Source organism: Triticum urartu, chromosome 2 (genome assembly GCF_003073215.2).
Source record: "Triticum urartu cultivar G1812 chromosome 2, Tu2.1, whole genome shotgun sequence".
In the NCBI taxonomy this organism is placed as follows: Eukaryota; Viridiplantae; Streptophyta; class Magnoliopsida; order Poales; family Poaceae; genus Triticum; species Triticum urartu.
The window spans coordinates 20,899,430-20,920,104 of NC_053023.1; the positions used below are offsets into that span (position 1 = coordinate 20,899,430).

Consider the following 20,675-nt stretch of genomic DNA (forward strand, 5'->3'; position numbering starts at 1 on the left):
TAAAAATGAATACATTTTTTCGGAATTACAAAGAATTTCATGAAAATGGAAATAGTTTTCCAAAAACAGGAACTAAAACTTGAAAGCGTGAACATTTTTTGAAATTACAAAAATAAAATTCAAGATGGAAACAGTTTCTGAATTCCCCAGAAGATTTTTTTGAATTCGGGGTCAAATTTTGAAAAGCATGAACATTTTGATGATGCAAACAAATTTGGAAAGCGGACACATTATTTGAAATTCACGAATTCTTTATGAATTTGTGAAGAAAAATAAAAGATATAAACATTTTTTCAAATTCCTCAAACATTTTTTGAATTTACGAACCAAATCTGAAAACATGAAGAAATAAATTGGAAGCTGGAATTTTTTTTAAATTCCAAATAAATATAAACATGCGAAGGAATTTGGGAAGCGGAAACATTATCTGAAATTGCGAACAAAATATAAAAACGTGCACATTATCTGAAATTGCGAACAAAACATTATCTCAAATTATGAACTGTTTTTGAATTAGAGAATAAAAATTTGAAAGTAGAACATTTCTTATAAGTGCCAGAACATTTTCTGAATTTGTGAACAAAAAATAAAATACGAACAATACTTGAATTTGTGCACAAAATTCAAAGTAGGACATTTTTGAATATTAAATTATAAATTAAAATGAATTATCTATTTTTTGAAAAAGAAGCGAACAACACTTGAAATTCTGAACTTTTTTAAATTTCTGAACAAAATTTCAAACAGGAACATTTTTCAAATGAATAAAATGCAGAACATGGGAACATTTTAAAAATTGTGAACAATGGTTGAAAAAGAAAAAGGAAAAAAAGAAGTAAAGATAAAACTAAAAAGAGGGCGAAAGATAAAAACAGAAAAAAAATATAAAAAGAAAGACGAAAAATTAGAAATATGGTTCAGGAACTGAAAAACCTTCCACCCCAAAACCGAAAACGGGATCTATTGAACCATGGGTGCGTTCAACAGAAAAACGGTTCGGTGAACATTTCTTGATTGTTCCCAAAACCGAAAACACCTGCTGTAACCTTCCATCCGAAAACCGGGATCTATTGAACGCGCCTATTGCTGCAGATGGGCCGGACTGTGTTGGTTGATCGGTTCGATTGAATAACCGGCACCCAGAAAATTTGACACAAAATGCGTCAAATAGGGTTTTCCATCCAATACAACGCGCCGGTCTCCCACGAGAGAGCTGGTGCGCCAACCCCTCGCCCCCTAGGCGTTCGTATGGGCCGGCCCATTTTCATTTTTTCCTTTTGTTTTATCTTTCTTTTTATTTATTTTTCGTTTTTTATTTTTCCTTTTTATTTTCTATTTTTCTTATTTACTTTTTCACTTTCTTTTGTGAAACTTTCCAATCAAGAATATTTTTCTTGTTCATTGAATTTAAAATATGTTCATTGATTTCGTTTTTTCCTTTATTGGCTTTCAAAAATGTTCATCAAATTTAGAAATTTGTTCACTGAATTAAAATAATTTTCATAAAATTCGATATTTGCTCATCGATTTCAAAAAAAATTTGTAAAATTCTAATTTAGTCTCTGAATTCAAAATTTATTCATCTATTTTTCAAAAAAAATCCCGAATGCATATTTTGTTCATCAAGTTCAAGACATGTTCATTGAATTCAAAAACATTTCATCAAATACGAAAAAAATTCATCATTATTTAAAAATAGCCCATAAAAAGTTTTTTATCAAAATATAAAAATGTTCATTCTTTTGAAATCGTGAAAAAAAATTGAATTCAAGAATTGTTCTTGAATTTGGTGAACATTGTTTTTAGTCTATGATCGCATTTTTATTTATTTATTTAAATCTCAAGAAAAAAGGGGGCACCTCGCGCCCCACATGGGCCGGCCCAGAAGGCACACTGGGGAGGGGAGGGGTGGTGCGCATGCACCTGTTCCCTGGCACGCAGGTCGCCAAATAAGAGCACCCCTTTTTTCTTACTTATTTTTTTTCTTCACGGCTATATGGGCTGGGCCAAAATCTTAGGGTCCCTAGGGGAAAGATGTTTGGACTAGCTTTCTGATGATTCTTAAGTGACACAAGGCTTTGTGAAAAATGTTTTAGAGCATCTCTATCAAGATTACGGTGTGCATCCAATTTGTGTATGACACTAACGATCACATCGTCCATGCAAAAGCACCATCGTGCAGCACACCGAGCTCTGGTCTTTTACGGTGGCGATGTGCGCGGATGCGGCAGCAGTGTCACAATGAGTGGCGAGGAGGCGTCGGTGATGAGTTAGCATGGTGCGAAGGCGCCCGGAGCTCCCTAGATCTAAAGATGGCCGACACGCTGCGTGACCCCGGTTACCTGGTATTCCATGGTCGATGCATGTGGTGGAGGGAGGCAGGGCAACAATGTTGGAGACACGTGGCTGTTGGGGAACGTAGAAATTTTAAAAATATTCCTACGCACACGCAAGATCATGGTGATGCATAGCAACGAGAGGGGAGAGTGTTGTCCACGTACCCTCGTAGACCGTAAGCGGAAGCGTTAGCACAACGCGGATGATGTAGTCGTACGTCTTCACGATCCGACCGATCAAGTACCGAACGTACGGCACCTCCGAGTTCAGCACACGTTCAGCCCGGTGACGTCCCTCGAACTTCGATCCAGCCGAGTGTTGAGGGAGAGTTTCGTCAGCACGACGGCATGGTGACGATGTTGATGTTCTACCGACGCAGGGCTTCGCCTAAGCACCGCTACAGTATTATCGAGTTGGACTATGGTGGAGGGGGGCACCGCACACGGCTAAGAGACGATCAACTTGATCAACTTGTGTGTCTAGAGGTGCCCCCCTGCCCCTGTATATAAAGGAGCAAGGGGAGAGGTGGCCGACCTAGGAGGAGGGCGCGCCATGGGGGGATTCCTACTCCCACCGGAGTAGGACTCCTCCTTCCCTTGTTGGAGTAGGAGAGAAGAAAAGAGGGGGAGAGGAACAAGGAAAAGTGGGCTGCACCCCTTGTCCAATTCGGACCAGAGGGGGCGCGCGCCTCCTTCCTTTTGGCCTCTCTCCTCTATTCCCGTATGGCCCAATAAGGCCCATATACTCCTCGACGAATTCGCGTAACTCTCTGGTACTCCGAAAAATACCTGAATCACTCGGAACCTTTCCGATGTCCGAATATAGTCGTCCAATATATCAATCTTTACGTCTCGACCATTTTGAGACTCCTCGTCATGTCCCCGATCTCATCCAGGAATCCGAACTCCTTCGGTACATCAAAACTCATAAACTCATAATATAACTGTTATCGAAACCTTAAGCGTGCGGACCCTACGGGTTCGAGAACAATGTAGACATGACCGAGACACGTCTCCGGTCAATAACCAATAGCGGAACCTGGATGCTCATATTGGCTTCCACATATTCTACGAAGATCTTTATCGGTCAGACCACATAACAACATACGTTGTTCCCTTTGTCATCGGTATGTTATTTGCCCGAGATTTGATCGTCGGTATCTCAATACCTAGTTCAATCTCCTTACCGGCAAGTCTCTTTACTCGTTCTGTAATACATCATCCCGCAACTAACTCATTAGCTGCGATGCTTGCAAGGCTTAAGTGATGTGCATTACCGAGAGGGCCTAGAGATACCTCTCCGACAGTCGGAGTGACAAATCCTAATCTCGAAATACGCCAACCCAACAAGTACCTTCGGAGACACCTGTAGAGCACCTTTATAATCACCCAGTTACGTTGTGACGTTTGGTAGCACACAAAGTGTTCCTCCGGTAAACGGGAGTTGCATAATCTCATAGTCATAGGAACATGTATAAGTTATGAAGAAAGCAATAGCAACAAACTAAACGATCAAGTGCTATGCTAACGGAATGGGTCAAGTCAATCACATCATTCTCCTAATGATGTGATCCCGTTAATCAAATGACCACTCATGTCTATGGTTAGGAAACATAACCATTTTTTATCAACGAGGTAGTCAAGTAGAGGCATACTAGTGACACTCTGTTTGTCTATGTATTCACACATGTATTATGTTTCTGGTTAATACAATTCTAGCATGAATAATAAACATTTATCATGATATAAGGAAATAAATAATAACTTCATCATTGTCTCTAGGGCATATTTCCTTCAGTCTCCCACTTGCACTAGAGTCAATAATCTAGTTAACATCACCATGTGATTTAATACCAATAGTTCACATCACCATGTGATTAACACCCATAGTTCACATCGACATGTGACCAACACCCAAAGGGTTTACTAGAGTCAATAATCTAGTTCACATCGCTATGTGATTAACACCCAAAGAGTACTAAGGTGTGATCATGTTTTGCTTGTGAGAAAAGTTTAGTCAATGGGTCTGCCATATTCAGATCCGTACGTATTTTGCAAATTTCTATGTCAACAATGCTCTGCACGGAGCTACTCTAGCTAATTGCTCCCACTTTCAACATGTATCCAGATTGAGATTTAGAGTCATCTGGATCAGTGTCAAAATTTGCATCAACGTAACCCTTTACGACGAACCTTTTGTCACTTCCATAATCGAGAAACATATCCTTATTCCACTAAGGATAATTTTGACCAATGTCCAGTGATCTACTCCTAGATCACTATTGTACTCCTTTGCCAAACTCAGGGCAGGGTATACAATAGGTCTGGTACACAGCATGGCATACTTTCTAGAACCTATGGCTGAGGCATAGGGAATGACTTTCATTCTCTCTCTATCTTCTGCCGTGGTCGGGTTTTGAGTCTTACTCAACTTCACACCTTGTAACACAGGCAAGAACTCCTTCTTTGACTGTTCCATTTTGAACTGCTTCAAAATCTTGTCAAGGTATGTACTCATTGAAAAACTTATCAAGCGTCTTGATCTATCTCTATAGATCTTGATGCTCAATATGTAAGCAGCTTCACCAAGGTCTTTCTTTGAAAAAACTCCTTTCAAACATTCCTTTATGCTTTGCAGAATAATTCTACATCATCTCCGATCAACAATATGTCATACATATACTTATCAGAAATGCTGTAGTGCTCCCACTCACTTTCTTGTAAATACAGGCTTCACTGCAAGTCTGTATAAAACTATATGCTTTGATCAACTTATCAAAGCGTATATTCCAACTCCGAGATGCTTGCACCAGTCTATAGATTGATCGCTGGAGCTTGCATATTTTGTTTGTACCTTTAGGATCGACAAAACCTTATGTTTGCATCATATACAACTCTTCTTTAATAAACCCAATTAAGGAATGCAGTTTTGTTTATCCATTTGCCAGATTTCATAAAATGCGGCAATAGCTAACATGATTCGGACAGACTTAAGCATAGATACGAGTGAGAAATTCTCATCGTGGTCAACACCTTGAACTTGTCGAAAACCTTTTTGCGACAATTCTAGCTTTGTAGATAGTAACACTACTATCAGCGTCCGTCTTCCTCTTGAAGATCCATTTAATGTTAATGGCTCGCCGATCTTTGGGCAAATCAATCAAAATCCATACTTTGTTCTTATACATGGATCTCATCTCAGATTTCATGGCCTCAAGCCATTTCGCGGAATCTGGGCTCATCATCGCTTCCTCATAGTTCGTAGGTTCGTCATGGTCAAGTAACATGACCTCCAAAACAGTATTACCGTACCACTCTGGTGCGGATCTCACTCTAGTTTACCTACGAGGTTCGGTAGTAACTTGATCTGAAGTTACATGATCATCATCATTAGCTGCCTCACTAATTGGTGTAGTAGTCACAGGAACAGATTTCTGTGATGAACTACTTTCCAATAAGGGAGCAGGTACAGTTATCTCATCAAGTTCTACTTTCCTCCCACTCACTTCTTTCGAGAGAAACTCCTTCTCTAGAAAGACTCCGAATTTAGCAACAAAAGTCTTGCCTTCGGATCTGTGATAGAAGGTGTACCCAACTGTCTCCTTTGGGTATCCTATGAAGACGCACTTCTCCGACTTGGGTTTGAGCTTATCAAGATGAAAACTTTTTCACATAAGCATCGCAACTCCAAACTTTAAGAAATGAAAACTTTTGTTTCTTGCCAAACCATAGTTCATACTGTGTCGTCTCAACGGATTTAGATGGTACCCTATTTAATGTGAATGCAGCTGTCTCTAATGCATAACCCCAAAACGATAGTGGTAAATTAGTAAGAGACATCATAGATCGCACGATATCTAATAAAGTACGGTTATGACGTTCGGACACACCATTACACTGTGGTGTTCCAGGTGGCGTGAGTAGTGAAACTATTTCACGTTGTTTTAACTGAAGGCCAAACTCGCAACTCAAATATTTTTCTTCTGCGATCATATCGTAGAAACTTTTATTTTTGTTACGATGATTCTCCACTTCACTCTGAAATTCTTTAAACTTTTCAAATGTTTCAGACTTGTGTTTCATTAATTAGATATACTCATATCTGCTCAAGTCATCTGTGAAGGTCAGAAAATAACGATACTTGTCGTGAGCCCTAACACTCATCGGACCGCATACATCAGTATGTATTATTTCCAATAAGTCAGTTGCTCGCTCCATTGTTCCGGAGAACGGAGTCTTAGTCATCTTGCCCATGAGGGATGGTTCGCAACTATCAACTGATTCATAATCAAGTGATTCCAAAAGCCCATCAGCATGGATTTTCTTCATGCGCTTTACACCAATATGACCTAAACGGCAGTGCCACAAATAAGTTGCACTATCATCATTAACTTTGCATCTTTTTGGCTTCAATATTATGAATATGTGTATCACTACGATCGAGATCCAACAAACCATTTTTGTTGGTGTGTATGAACATCGAAGGTTCTATTCATGTAAACAGAACAACAATTTCTCTAACTTAAATGAATAACCATATTGCAATAAACATGATCAAATCATATTTATGCTCAACGTAAACACCAAATAACACTAATCCTGAAAGTATAGGGAGTGTGCGATGATGATCATATCAATCTTGGGACCAATTCCAACACACATCGTCACTTCACCCTTAACTAGTCTCTGTTCATTCTGTAACTCCTGTTTCGAGTTGCTAATTTTAGCAACCGAACAAGTATCAAATACTCAGGGGCTACTATAAACACTAGTAAGGCACACATCAATAACCTATATATCAAATATACCCTTTGTTCACTTTGCCATATTTCTTATCCACCAAATATTCAGGGAATTTCCGCTTCCAGTGATCATTTCCTTTGCAGTAGAAGCACTCAGTTTCAGGCTTTGGTCCAGCTTTGGGCTTCTTCACGGGAGTGACAACTTGCTTGTCATTCTACTTGAAGTTCCCTTTCTTTCCCTTTGCCCTTTTCTTGAAACTAGTGTTCTTGTCAATCATCAACACTTGATACTCTTTCTTGATTTCTACCTTCGTCGATTTCAACATCACGAAGAGCTCGGGAATCGTTTTCGTCATCCCTTGCACACTATAGTTCATCACGAAGTTCTAGTAACTTGGTGATGGTGACTAGAGAACTCTGTCAATCACTATCTTATCTGTAAGATTATGTAACACCCTCGATGCGACTATAGCTCCCACGTGTCGAGGCATGACTTAGAGACATAATCGCATTGAAGGCATATGTCGCAAGTTAGGCAGTCTTCACAACATCCCATGTAATATAAATCATAAAGGGGAGATAACATAGTTGGCTTACACTCGCCACGTCAATCAAGTACATAAATAACATTACATCAACCCAACACTCATGGCCCGACTACGGCGCCAAAATAAAAGAGAACCCAACATGCGACACGGTCCCAATCACCCCCAACTGGGCACCACTACTGATCATCGGGAAAGGAAACATAGTAACGTTGAGAGTCTTTGTCGAACTCCCACTTGAGCTCATACGCGTCTCCTGGAGCGGAATCATCAGGCCCTGCATCTGGTGTAATAGTAATCTGTGAGCCACAGGGACTCAGCAATCTCGCACCCTCGCGATCAAGACTATTTAAGCTTATAGGTATGGCAAGGTAAATATATGGAGCTGCAGCAAGCGACTAGCAAGTATGGTGGCTAACTTATTCGCAAAAGAGAGCGAGAAGAGGAGGCAAAGCACGAGCGAGAAACTAGAGAGCAATCTGCGCAAACATTACTCCAACACCGTGTCCACTTCCCGGACTCCGCCGAGAAGAGGCCATCACGGTAACACACTCAGTTGATTCATTTTAATTAAGTTAAGGTTCAAGTTATCTACAACCGGACATTAACAAATTCCCATCTGCCCATAACCACGGGCACGGCTTTCGAAAGTTCAATCCCTGCAGGGGAGTCCCAACTTAGCCCATGACAAGCTCTCACGGTCAACGAAGGAATGAACCTCCTCCCAAGACGTTCCGATCAGACTCGGTATCTCGGTAATTCAAGACACTTCGACAGGTTAAAACAAGACCAGCAACACCGCCCGAATGTGCCGACAAATCCCGATAGGAGCTGCACATATCTCTTTCTCAGGGCACACTCAGATGAGCGCTCCATACAACTAAAACCAAACCTCGAGTTTCCCCGAGGGGGCGCTGCACAGGACTCTAGTTTGGACCAACACTCAGAGGAGCACTGGCCCGGGGGGGTTTAAAATAAGATGACCCGCGGGCTCCGGAAACCCGAGGGAAAAAGAGGCTAGGTGGCAAATGGTAAGACCAAGGTTGGGCATTGCTGGAAAAGCTTTAATCAAGGCGAACTATCAAGGGGTTCCCATTATAACCCAATCGCGTAAGGAACGCAAAATCCGGGAACATAACACCGATATGACGGAAACTAGGGCGGGAAGAGTGGAACAAAACACTAGGCGAGAGGCCAAGCCTTCCACCCTTTATCAAGTATATAGATGCATTAAGATAACAAGATAATATAATGATATCCCAACAAGTAAATAAATTTTCCAACAAGGAACGGCCTCCAATCTTCACCTGCAACTAGCAACGCTATAAGAGGGGCTGAGCAAAACGGTAACATAGCCAATCAACAGTTTGCTAGGACATGGTGGGTTAGAGGTTTGACATGGCAATTTGGGAGGCTTGAAAGCAAGTGGTAGGCATCGTAGCAATGGCATAGCAAAAGAGCGAGCAAACTAGCATAGCAAAGATAGTAGTGATTTCGAGGGTATGATCATCTTGCCTGCACAGTTGTCAGAGTTGACTGGATCCTCGAAAGCAAACTCAACGGGCTCCTCGTTAGCGAACTCGTCTCCCGGCTCTACCCAAACAAGACAAATAAGCAACAAGGATACAATCAACCACGTGCAAGGATCAAGCAATATGATGCAATGATGATATACTATGCGGGATGCGATGCGGGATGCAAAATGCAAGATATGACAGCGAATGCATGAACCTGGCCTCAACTTGGAAAACCAAGTGTGCCACTGGAAAGATGAGATGAAATCGCTTGAAAACGATATAAAGATCACCGAAAACGGAGTTACGGTTTGGAAATGGCAAGCGATTCAAATATGACACCGGTCTGCGATTTACAGCAAGTAGGCATCTAAATGCAATGAGATGAACATGCTACAGCATTCAAACATGGCATCAAAATACATGGCAGGGAAGCATTCAAGATGCTTAACAAAAGTCTAGCACTGAGCTACGGCCAATTCATCCATTAGGAGGTTCAAACAAGCATGGCAAAAACGCAAATGGTAAAACAGATCTCAGACTTAGTGAAATTAACACTTGTCTGGAATTTCAGATCATATAGCCCTCTTCGGAGCAACAAAACAACATGCTACAGGACCTTAACATGACAAAGAAAGACATGGCATGGAGCTACTCAACAAGCTTAACAAAAGTCCCTTAGTGACCTTGAGCCAAAAGGGATCAAAAAATATACTAACAAGCACACGAACATAGCAAAAACATAATCAGTTTTCAGACTTAGTGAAAACTGGGACATGCTGAAACATAACTCACGAAGGCATATTTACGAGCTCGATGCACTCACCACGGTGCAATTCATGGCAAGACAAGCATACATCCCTTAAGAAGGCACAAAATTCAAGCTAGACATGGCAAGAACAATGGCATAGCATGCACGGATCAACTACAATAACATCGGCAAAATCGCAAACAAGTTGACGATCTGCCCAGATTCGCAACGAAGCAAAAGTAGAGCTCGATTGACTCAAGCTGGGGTGCTCCATATATGCAAACAAAGACATATATGGATAGAGAACTACAATATTAACAAAACTCCTTTACTGATCATCCTCAAAAGAGGCACGGATCACTAGGAAACAACATGAACATATGGCATCATGAACTAAACAATTCCAGGACTTAGTGAAACTACTAAGTCCCTGAAAACAGATTTACCGGGTGCCTTACTTTGCAAGCTTGCACAAGTCACCACACACATCCTAAAAATACATGGGTTGCACCTCTAGAAAGATGACAAAACCCTTAACAAAACACATGTAGAACTCACGGGCATATCATGCACACAATAATCATGGCAAAAATGACAAAAGTCTAAGATGAAGTAGTAGATCTGACAATTAACTCAAGTAGCCCTCTTCTAACAGCATTTCGGGCATCAAGATGAACTCTAAGGAAAATGATGCAATGGAATGAAATGTTGTACTCTCTGAGATGAACAATTTGATATGCTATATGCATTAATCGGAGCTATGGATGCAAAGTTACGGGGCTACGAACATGAGCACATGGATTAGGGTTAGGGCAAAAAGTCAACCGAGACGCAAATATCCCAGATCTGGATTTGGCCGGGCACGTTCTTCGAGGATCGCCAGGGAACACTGTAGCTCGCCGGAGACGGTGGATCCGGCCGACGTGCTTGCCGGAGGAGGAGCTCGGGACCACGGGGAGGCTCGCCGGAGACCGGGGCGGGCGCGGGGCGGCGCTACGCGGCGAGGGCGGCGGCCGGCGAGATGGGGCGGCGTCTTGGCGGCGGCGGCGGTCGAGGCGACGCGGCCGGGCGGCGATGGCCGACAATGGCGCGGCGGAGGCGGTGCGCGCCGGCGCCGAGGACGACGGCGGCGGGGAACTGAGGAGCGGGGCGCTGCGGCTCGGCCCGGCTCGGGCCTCGGGAGGGCCGGCGATGGGCTGCGGCGGGCCCGCGTGGCGATGTGGGCGCACGCCCACGTGGCAGGTGGCGATTGGGCGAGGGGGCGGCGGCGGACGCGTCCGGCCGGGGCGGACGTGTCCGGCCGGCGCGGATCTGAGAATTAGGGTTTCGGGGAGAGGGGATCCGGGATATTTCGAGGGGGACCTATTTATAGGCATATGAGCTAGGAGAGTCCAAAGGAGGTGCGGTTTTCGGCCACGCGATCATGATCGAACGCTCTAGATGATGGAGCATAGTTTGGTGGGTTTTGGGCCAAATTGGAGGGGTGTTGGGCTACAACACACACGAGGCCTTTTCGGTCCCTCGGTTAACCGTTGGAGTATCAAACGAAGTCCAAATGGTACGAAACTTGACAGGCGGTCTACCGGTAGTAAACCAAGGCCGCTTGGCAAGTCTCGGTCCAATCCGAAAATGTTTAGTCCCCACACACGAAAGAAAGCTAGAAATGACCACCGGAGGAGAACGAAGCGCCGGAATGCAAAACGGACAACGGGGAAAATGGCCGAATGCATGAGATGAACACGTATGCAAATGCAATGCACATGATCACATGATATGAGATGCATGACAACGATAACAACACACGGAGACAAAGACCCGAACCCGAGAAAATAAAATAACTTAACGCCGGAAACGGCAAGAGTTGGAGTACAAATAGGGAAAGTTACATCCGGGGTGTTACAGATTAACTCTCACTTGATTCAAGCGATTGTAGTACCCAGACAATCTGAGCATATGCTCACTGCTTGAGCTATTCTCCTCCATCTTTTAGCTATAGAACTTGTTGGAGACTTCATATCTCTCAACCCGGGTATTTGCTTGAAATATCTAACTTCAACTCCTAGAACATCTCATATGGTCCATGACGTTCAAAACGTCTTTGAAGTCCCGATCCTAAGCCGTTAAGCATGGTGCACTAAACTATCAAGTAGTCATCATATTGAGCTAGCCAAACGTTCATAATGTCTGCATCTGCTCCTGCAATAGGTCTGTCACCTAGCGGTGCATCAAGGACATAATTCTTCTGTGCAACAATGAGGTTAATCCTCAGATCACGGATCCAATCCGCATCATTGCTACTAACATTTTTCAACATAGTTTTCTCTAGGAATATATAAAAAATTAAACAGGGAGCAATATCGCGAGCAATTGATCTACAACATAGATATGCTAATACTACCAGGACTAAGTTCATGATAAATTAAAGTTCAATTAATCATATTACTTAAGAACTCCCACTTAGATAGACATCCCTCTATTCCTCTAAGTGATCATGTGATCCAAATCAACTAAACCATGTCCGATCATCACATGAGATGGAGTAGTTTTAATGGTGAACATCACTATGTTGATCATATCTACTATATGATTCACGCTCGACCTTTCGGTCTCCGTGTTCCAAGGCCATATCTGTTATATGCTAGGCTCGTCAAGTTTAACCTGAGTATTCCGCGTGTGCAACTGTTTTGCACCCGTTGTATTTGAACGTAGAGCCTATCACACCTGATCATCACGTGGTGTCTCAGCACGAAGAACTTTCGCAACGGTGCATACTCAGGGAGAACACTTATACTTTGAAAATTCAGTGAGGGATCATCTTATAATGCTACCGTCAATCAAAGCAAGATAAGATGCATAAAAGATAAACATCACATGCAATCAATATAAGTGATATGATATGGTCATCATCATCTTGTGCTTGTGATCTCCATCTCCGAAGCACCTCCATGATCACCATCGTCACCGGCGCGACACCTTGATCTCCATCAACATCGTTGTCGTTTTGCCAATCTTATGCTTCTACGACTATCGCTACCGCTTAGTGATAAAGTAAAGCATTACAGTGCGATTGCATTGCATACAATAAAGCGACAACCATATGGCTCCTGCCAGTTGCCGATAACTCGGTTAAAAAACATGATCATCTCATACAATAAAATTTACCATCATGTCTTGACCATATCACATCACAACATGCCCTGCAAAAACAAGTTAGACGTCATCTACTTTGTTGTTGCAAGTTTTACGTGGCTGCTATGGGCTTAGCAAGAACCGTTCTTACCTACACATCAAAACCACAACGATAGTTTGTCAAGTTGGTGTTGTTTTAACCTTCGCAAGGACCGGGCATAGCCACAATCGGTTCAACTAAAGTTGGAGAAACGGACACCCGCCAGCCACCTGTGTGCAAAGCACGTCGGTAGAACCAGTCTCGCGTAAGCGTACGCGTAATGTCGGTCCGGGCCGCTTCATCCAACAATACCGCCGAACCAAAGTATGACATGCTGGTAAGCAGTATGACTTATATCGCCCACAACTCACTTGTGTTCTACTCGTGCATATAACATCAACGCATAAAACCAGGCTCGGATGCCACTGTTGGGGAACGTAGAAATTTCAAAAAAATTCCTACGCACACGCAAGATCACGGTGATGCATAGCAACGAGAGGGGAGAGTGTTGTACACGTACCCTCGTAGACCGTAAGCGGAAGCGTTAGCACAACGCGGTTGATGTAGTCGTACGTCTTCACGATCCTACCGATCAAGTATCGAACGTACGGCACCTCCGAGTTCAGCACACATTCAGCCCGATGACGTCCCTCGAACTCCGATCCAGCCGAATGTTGAGGGAGAGTTTCGTCAGCACGACGGCGTGGTGACGATGTTGATGTTCTACCGACACAGGGCTTCGCCTAAGCACCGCTAAAATATTATCGAGTTGGACTATGGTGGAGGGGGGCACCGCACACGGCTAAGTGACGATCAACTTGATCAACTTGTGTGTCTAGAGGTGCCCCCCTGCCCCTGTATATAAAGGAGCAAGGGGAGAGGTGGCCGGCCTAGGAGGAGGGCGCGCCAAGGGGGGAGTCCTACTCCTACCGGGAGTAGGACTCCTCCTTCCCTTGTTGGACTAGGAGAGAAGGAAAGAGGGGGAGAGGAATAAGGAAAAGTGGGCTGCACCCCTTGTCCAATTCGGACCAGAGGGGGGGCGCGCGCCTCCTTCCTTTTGGCCTCTCTCCTCTATTCCCGTATGGCCCAATAAGGCCCATATACTCCCCGGCGAATTCCCGTAACTCTCCGTTATTCCGAAAAATACCCGAATCACTCGGAACCTTTCCGATGTCCGAATATAGTCGTCCAATATATCGATCTTTACGTCTCGGCCATTTCGAGACTCCTCGTCATGTCCCCGATCTCATCCGGGACTCCGAACTCCTTCGGCAGATCAAAACTCATAAACTCATAATATAACTGTCATCGAAACCTTAAGCGTGCGGACCCTACGGGTTCGAGAACAATGTAGACATGACCGAGACACGTCTCCGGTCAATAACCAATAGCGGAACCTGGATGCTCATATTGGCTCCCACAAATTCTACGAAGATCTTTATCGGTCAGACCGCATAACAACATACGTTGTTCCCTTTGTCATCGGTATGTTACTTGCCCGAGATTTGATCGTTGGTATCTCAATACCTAGTTCAATCTCCTTACCGGCAAGTCTCTTTACTCGTTCCGTAATACATCATCCCGCAACTAACTCATTAGTTGCAATGCTTGCAAGGCTTAAGTGATGTGCATTACCAAGAGGGCCCAGAGATACCTCTCCGACAATCGGAGTGACAAATCCTAATATCGAAATACGCCAACCCAACAAGTACCTTCGGAGACACCTGTAGAGCACCTTTATAATCACTCAGTTACGTTGTGACATTTGGTAGCACACAAAGTGTTCCTCCGGTAAACGGGAGTTGTATAATCGCATAGTCATAGGAACATGTATAAGTTATGAAGAAAACAATAGCAACAAACTAAACGATCAAGTGCTATGCTAACGGAATGGGTCAAGTCAATCACATCATTCTCCTAATGATGTGATCCCATTAATCAAATGACAACTCATGTCTATGTAACCATTTTTGATCAACGAGCTAGTCAAGTAGAGGCATACTAGTAACACTCTGTTTGTCTATGTATTCACACATGTATAATGTTTCCGGTTAATACAATTCTAGCATGAATAATAAACATTTATCATGATATAAGGAAATAAATAATAACTTTATCATTGCCTCTAGGGCATATTTCCTTCAGTGGCCATCTTCGTCCGGCGACTTGCAGGCATGCTTGCGCTGTCCCAGGGCAACATTGCCATCGAAAATCAGCAGAGTTGAGAGCACCTTCAGCATGGCGTTCTCAAACTCGAGCTGCATGCAATCTGTACGCGGCGGCAGGGAGAGAGCTCGGCCGGTGCAGGAGAAGAAAGCATCTATTGGGTCCTGCTCTGGTGTGACTTGACGTGGCAGTAGAGGTGGTATAGCTTGGCGCTGCAGGACAATTCTAATTATAACGGGGCTTATTTAGGGGAGAGCCTTTCCCTTGACAATTTCAAAAATATATAACTAACATAATTAGCGTTCAATTCTAAAAATACCTGGTAAATTACAGAGAAAGAGAAACGAAGAACAACTCATCCAGTTGTCCGGTGGCGCTGGTGGCCCTTGTCGTAGCCTAACTGGATCCGCCCCTCCATGAATATTCTTCCTTGTTGCCAGTGGGTGCTCGGCACGCGGTCTTGTAGGGTGTGTTTGGTAACATTCTCAATCTAGCATGGTTGTTCTTCTTTGATACATTTTGAGTGTAGACATCTAGAGTACATGCACTTGCTATCTTTGATAGCAGTGTATGTGCTGAGACTTTATTTGGCAGCCTAAATCTGTTTAGACATGCTGAACAATTTGAAATCCGAATAAATTATTTGAATGGTGAATAATTTTTTTAACATTTTCTGAAAATTTTGAACCAATTTTGGAATTTTTAACATTTTTTAAAATATAAACAAATTTCGAATAATCTGAACAGTTTTTGAATATTTTAAATTAAATTTGAAAATCTAATCATTTTTTGAAATTTCTGAATTTTTTAAAACAAATTTCTAAGCAATTTTTGTAAATGTAAACAAAATTTGATATTCTGAACATTTTTTCAAATTTATATAAAATTTTAAAATATTAATATTTTTGAAATTCAGGGGGAAAATGAAATTTTTTAAAAATTCTGAACTTTTTTGAGAAATTGTTTTTTTTTATTTAAAGTATTTTTTGAAAATTCAAACAATTCTTGAATTTGTGAATATTTTTTTAAAACACTTCGGTCATGTATACTGACCAGCGAACGGATGTTGGTATATTCTCTCTTCGTGTATGCTACAAGGGTATTTGGTTGAGCTCATGCATGCTGAGGAGGCCCCGTGCAGGGTACCAAACATCCAAAAATGGGTTGAGTAGAAATTTTTTGCCCTCATGCACCCTACCAAATACATCCGTACAAATGAAGAGGTGCACCTATAGTGAATATGATTGATCATTCTGGCTTATGATTTGACCCGAGAAAGAAATTGAGAAATGGGCCTATAGTCGTTGGTTGATGCGAGTAAGAAAACACACTCCGGGATTAAGGAGTCTTTCATTATTTTTCAGCACAGTTCTTCGTTTCCGACTGTTTCAACGATTTTGCTCACTTCGAGAGCTCGCTGTAGTGCACGTCCGCGGAGGTATCGAGGGTGCATGTACGGTAAAATCGCCCCTAGCTATCACCAACTAGCATGTGCCCTCACGGACCGATGACTTCAACTTGGTCGCAACATCATGAACGATCACCATTCTGCCATATCGGTCAAGAGTCAAGACCACTATAAGCATGTTCGATGATTTCATCGACACCAGAGAGCGGAGACATATATAAGAAGCTAACTTGACAAGTTTGACACTGCATGCATGTCAAGTGTGCTTGAATTGACCGCCGCCCAACGACCAGCCTTAGATGCATCACCGAACAACACCCCCATCCCGCCACCGGCAACTCTCCTGACCAGCCATATCACGACAACCCAGGTGCTCCAGTCTAGAGGCCACATATCCAAAACGGTACTTCCACCGCAGAAAATGACGCTAAGGGGAGCAATGCTACACCTATGAAAGATTAGGTAAGAAGTTTACATAAATGATGACGTGTAATGCTGTGATTGGGGATAGGGGGGAGGATGGCCCCATCATGATGAAATTCCGGGCGAGGCAAGAGGATTTGTTGCAAGGTTACGTAGGTGTCCAGCAAGGATTACACAGGTGTAGTATTATTGCGCCACTACCGTTGATCTCACAAGTCGGAGAGTTATGTTTTGAAGACGGGTTAGAAGAAATATAATAGTAGGCTTATAGTCCGCCTACATGGTATTTTTGCATATGTGCAAGAGAGACATAGAAAAAGATATCAACATTATAGCTAATATTATATTATATAAGTGATGGATGTAAATGACACTGCAGCATCATATAGCTAGCAGTTGGCTATACTATTAACCATGCTCTTAGAGATGCCCTTACCACTCTCTTGGAGGCTGTCCGGAGATGGCCTCCATGTTGATCCTTCAAAGAAAGCCTTGGATTTCCGGCCTAACTAAAGCTAGGGAGGAGGAACAGATCTTTAGTCCCTGATGCCCTCTTTTTCTCTGCCATGCCCTCTTTTGCTGCCGTTGAATCATTGCAACTTGAGATGCTCCGAGGATTACATGCGGAGGAGCATGAAAGGGGAAATAAGACTTTATACTAAATCAGCGACAAATAATATGAAGCGAACCAAATACAGTAACACGCAAATTATTTGGCATGGCCGACATTTTGGCAGGCTGAGCTGAGTGCACAAACGAAACAGACCCATATATATTTTCACCATCATATACGTATACACACACTGATACACTTGTCACCATAGCTCTAGATCCATGGAAACCGTCCATGCACCGACGGCCACTGCCGATCATCATCACTTACGCCGCGACCCGACCCTGGACAGCGCGGTCATCCGCTTGAGCACCCTGGAGATCTTGGACAGGCTCGGCTTGCCGCCCCCGAGGTTCATCTTCCTCGTGGAGAACTTGAGCGCCTGCAGGCAGCACAGCTGCCGCACCGGCCCTTCGTCCTCGCCGTCTTCTTCCTCCTCCTCCTCGTCGACGGATTCTTCTTTCGCCTTGCTGCCGCCGCCGCCTCGGAGCTTGGTGTCGCCGGCGAGGGCGACGGCGACGGCGCTGCTGCCGCCCCCGGTCTCGTAGGCCTCCCAGAGCATGTCCATGTCGTCCGCGCACGCCCCGGCCACGGCGCCGTCGCGGCAGACCTTGAGCTGGATCCGCTCCTCGTACAGCTTGCACGCCAGCGTCCGCTTCCACTCCTTCCCCTTGGACGGCGACCCCTCGCAGGCGCTGCCGGCGAGGTTCTCCGACGAAGTCCGGGTGTGCACCCGCCGCGCAATGGACGTCGACCTCAGGGGACCCTCCCTGCCGTCCGCGTCCTCCTGCTCCTGCTCTTCCTGCACATCTTCTTGGTGGTCTTGTCCTTCAGGCTGCGCATCTTCTTCGGCCTGCACGTCCTCGCTCCTCTGTTCTTGCGGCGGGTCTTCTTCGGGTTCACCAATAATGGAGGCGATTTCTTCAGCTTGCAGGTCTATGATGCATCCTTCCGCCACCTTCGACGGCACCAATTCTTCCTTGACATCTACAAGTTCCTCCTCTGGTAATTGCTTCCGGTCAGATTCTTCTTGAGCAAGCTGGTCTTCTTCACTCTGTTTTTGGTCGCAAGATTCAGTCTCCAATGGCACGGTTTCCACCACGCCCTTGAATGATCCCTTCTCGAAACAGATTTCCACCGGATTATCCTCGATTTCATCAAGAACACTCTTCAGTTTGCCAGATTCCCACTGCCTTATTCGCTGAGAAATCGAAGAATGTGGCTTGGTGACCCACTTCGTCTCCATTGCTGACAGAGGAACAGGGTCACACTCCAGCCTCTTTTCCTCCACCGCATCACTACTGAGCCCCTTTCTCTCTGGCAAGCTTACACTCTGTCCTTTGCTGATGGATTTCTCCTGCTCTTCCATCTCTGGCATGAATGTCTCACCTGGAACTGGGAAGCAATGCTCCGAAGAAGAAGACAAAGATTCCGGAGCCTTCTTCAGATCCTCAGAGACCACATTTTTCTCCTGAATTTCATCCATGAAGCTGAAGGTATCCTCTTCATAAAATTCCCCGTTGCTCAGGAAGCAGATCTCTTCTCCACGGACACTCTGCAACGGCAGCTCAACGGCGAACTCCTCCTGGGCGGCAGACAAGAAGGTCTCCCTCCCCTGTTCCAGAAGAAAGCAAGAATCACCACCAGCGTCACGCACCTCACCGACGAACACGACCTCGCCGACGCCGGCAGGGCCGAGCACGAAGGAGCAGAGCTGGCCGAGCAGCCCGAGCCCGCCGTCGGGCCTTAGCCCGGCGCAGAGCGCGGCGACGGCGACGCCGCAGGTGCTCCCGAGGAACCGCGCCCCGGCCCACCCCGGCGCGGCGTACGGGGCGGCGGTGAGGAGCACGACGAGGAGGAGCGCCGTGGAGAGCAGCAGCGGGCAGAAGAAGGCGGCGAGCGCGAGCAGGCCGCGGTGGAAGAAGAGCGCGTAGGCGGCGTGCAGCGGGTGGGCCGCGAGGAACGCCGCCGCGCCCAGCAGGTCGTGGAGCACGCAGAACGCCAGCGCGCTGCCGCCGTCGATCCGCGCCATTGTCGTCTTCTTCCTCCTCGATCTCCGCCGCCCTCGCCTCGCTCGCGCGCGTGGGTGGGTGGACGCCGCGGTGCGGTGGGCTTTGTCGTCTCCTAGCTGGCTCGCTGGCTCGCTGGCTACCGACGCGACGCCATTGCGCCTCGGATGCTCCGTGGTTTGCAGCTAATAAAGCGGAGGCTCGCTGACGCTGACATGGTTGGTCAGCGAGCTCTGCATGCTGAAGTACGTCCACCTACGCGCTGCAGTACGAGCGCATTTCGTCAAGGGCGTCCTTAAGAGGTCGGTAAACCCATCCCTCTCGCGTGATCACACTGCCAAAGTACACCACTTGAAACACGGCGAAAACAGTTCAATGCAAACCCATGGACAAAAACATATTAATTGTCTTTTAAAAGGATTAATTGTGTTTTTCAAGGAGGATAACCCTATTTCTGCATGCATATATTATTAATTATCTGATAATAAATTGTCAATGCCCAACCAATTGATTTATATGAGGAAAAAAAGAGGTCATTCAAATTGAAGGCGAGATCAAGGAGCTTCATAAGGAGAATGTGCATACTTGTTGTTGAAGCCACCATTGTCGGCAACCTCCCTACCACCTCGCGCCTTCTTGTTATCCGGATCCTGGTGTTGGGTGAGCCCAAGGCCTACCAATCGCACAGGAGAAACGCCGGAAGTGAGTTTAGGACCTCGCCCTCTTTGCACCCAGCCATTTTGGGATTCCCATCATCGGCAGAGGGAGGGAGGGAGGGTGGACCAAGGATCCGCCGTTGCAACCACATCATCCATGCCCAAATGCATACGTCGACCAACGGGCCAAGAGCCCAACTGCCTCTGTTGCTAGTCCCAAAAGAGGGAGGGGAAGGGGAAGGGGAAGGGGAGGAGGATGCCGGTGACTACTAAGGCTGTGAGGGGCGCCGCCACTCCAGGGCCGCCTCTACGAGGTCGAGAGCCGCACCGATCAAGGCCACCA

General features: G+C 45.1%; 1 protein-coding gene across 1 annotated transcript; it reads right to left on the minus strand.

The window, feature by feature from the left end:
- Positions 1-17,798: 17,798 nt before the first annotated feature.
- On the minus strand, positions 17,799-19,856 carry LOC125535256. Its single transcript, XM_048698307.1, has one exon. The coding sequence runs from the start codon at positions 19,697-19,699 to the stop codon at positions 17,930-17,932; it is 1,770 nt and encodes a 589-aa protein (XP_048554264.1). The 5' UTR covers positions 19,700-19,856; the 3' UTR covers positions 17,799-17,929.
- Positions 19,857-20,675: the final 819 nt, after the last annotated feature.

What these genes read in the sequence shown, in the direction of transcription:
- LOC125535256 (XM_048698307.1), bottom strand. Translation starts at nt 19,699, where the DNA reads ATGGCGCGGATCGACGGCGGCAGCGCGCTGGCGTTCTGCGTGCTCCAC.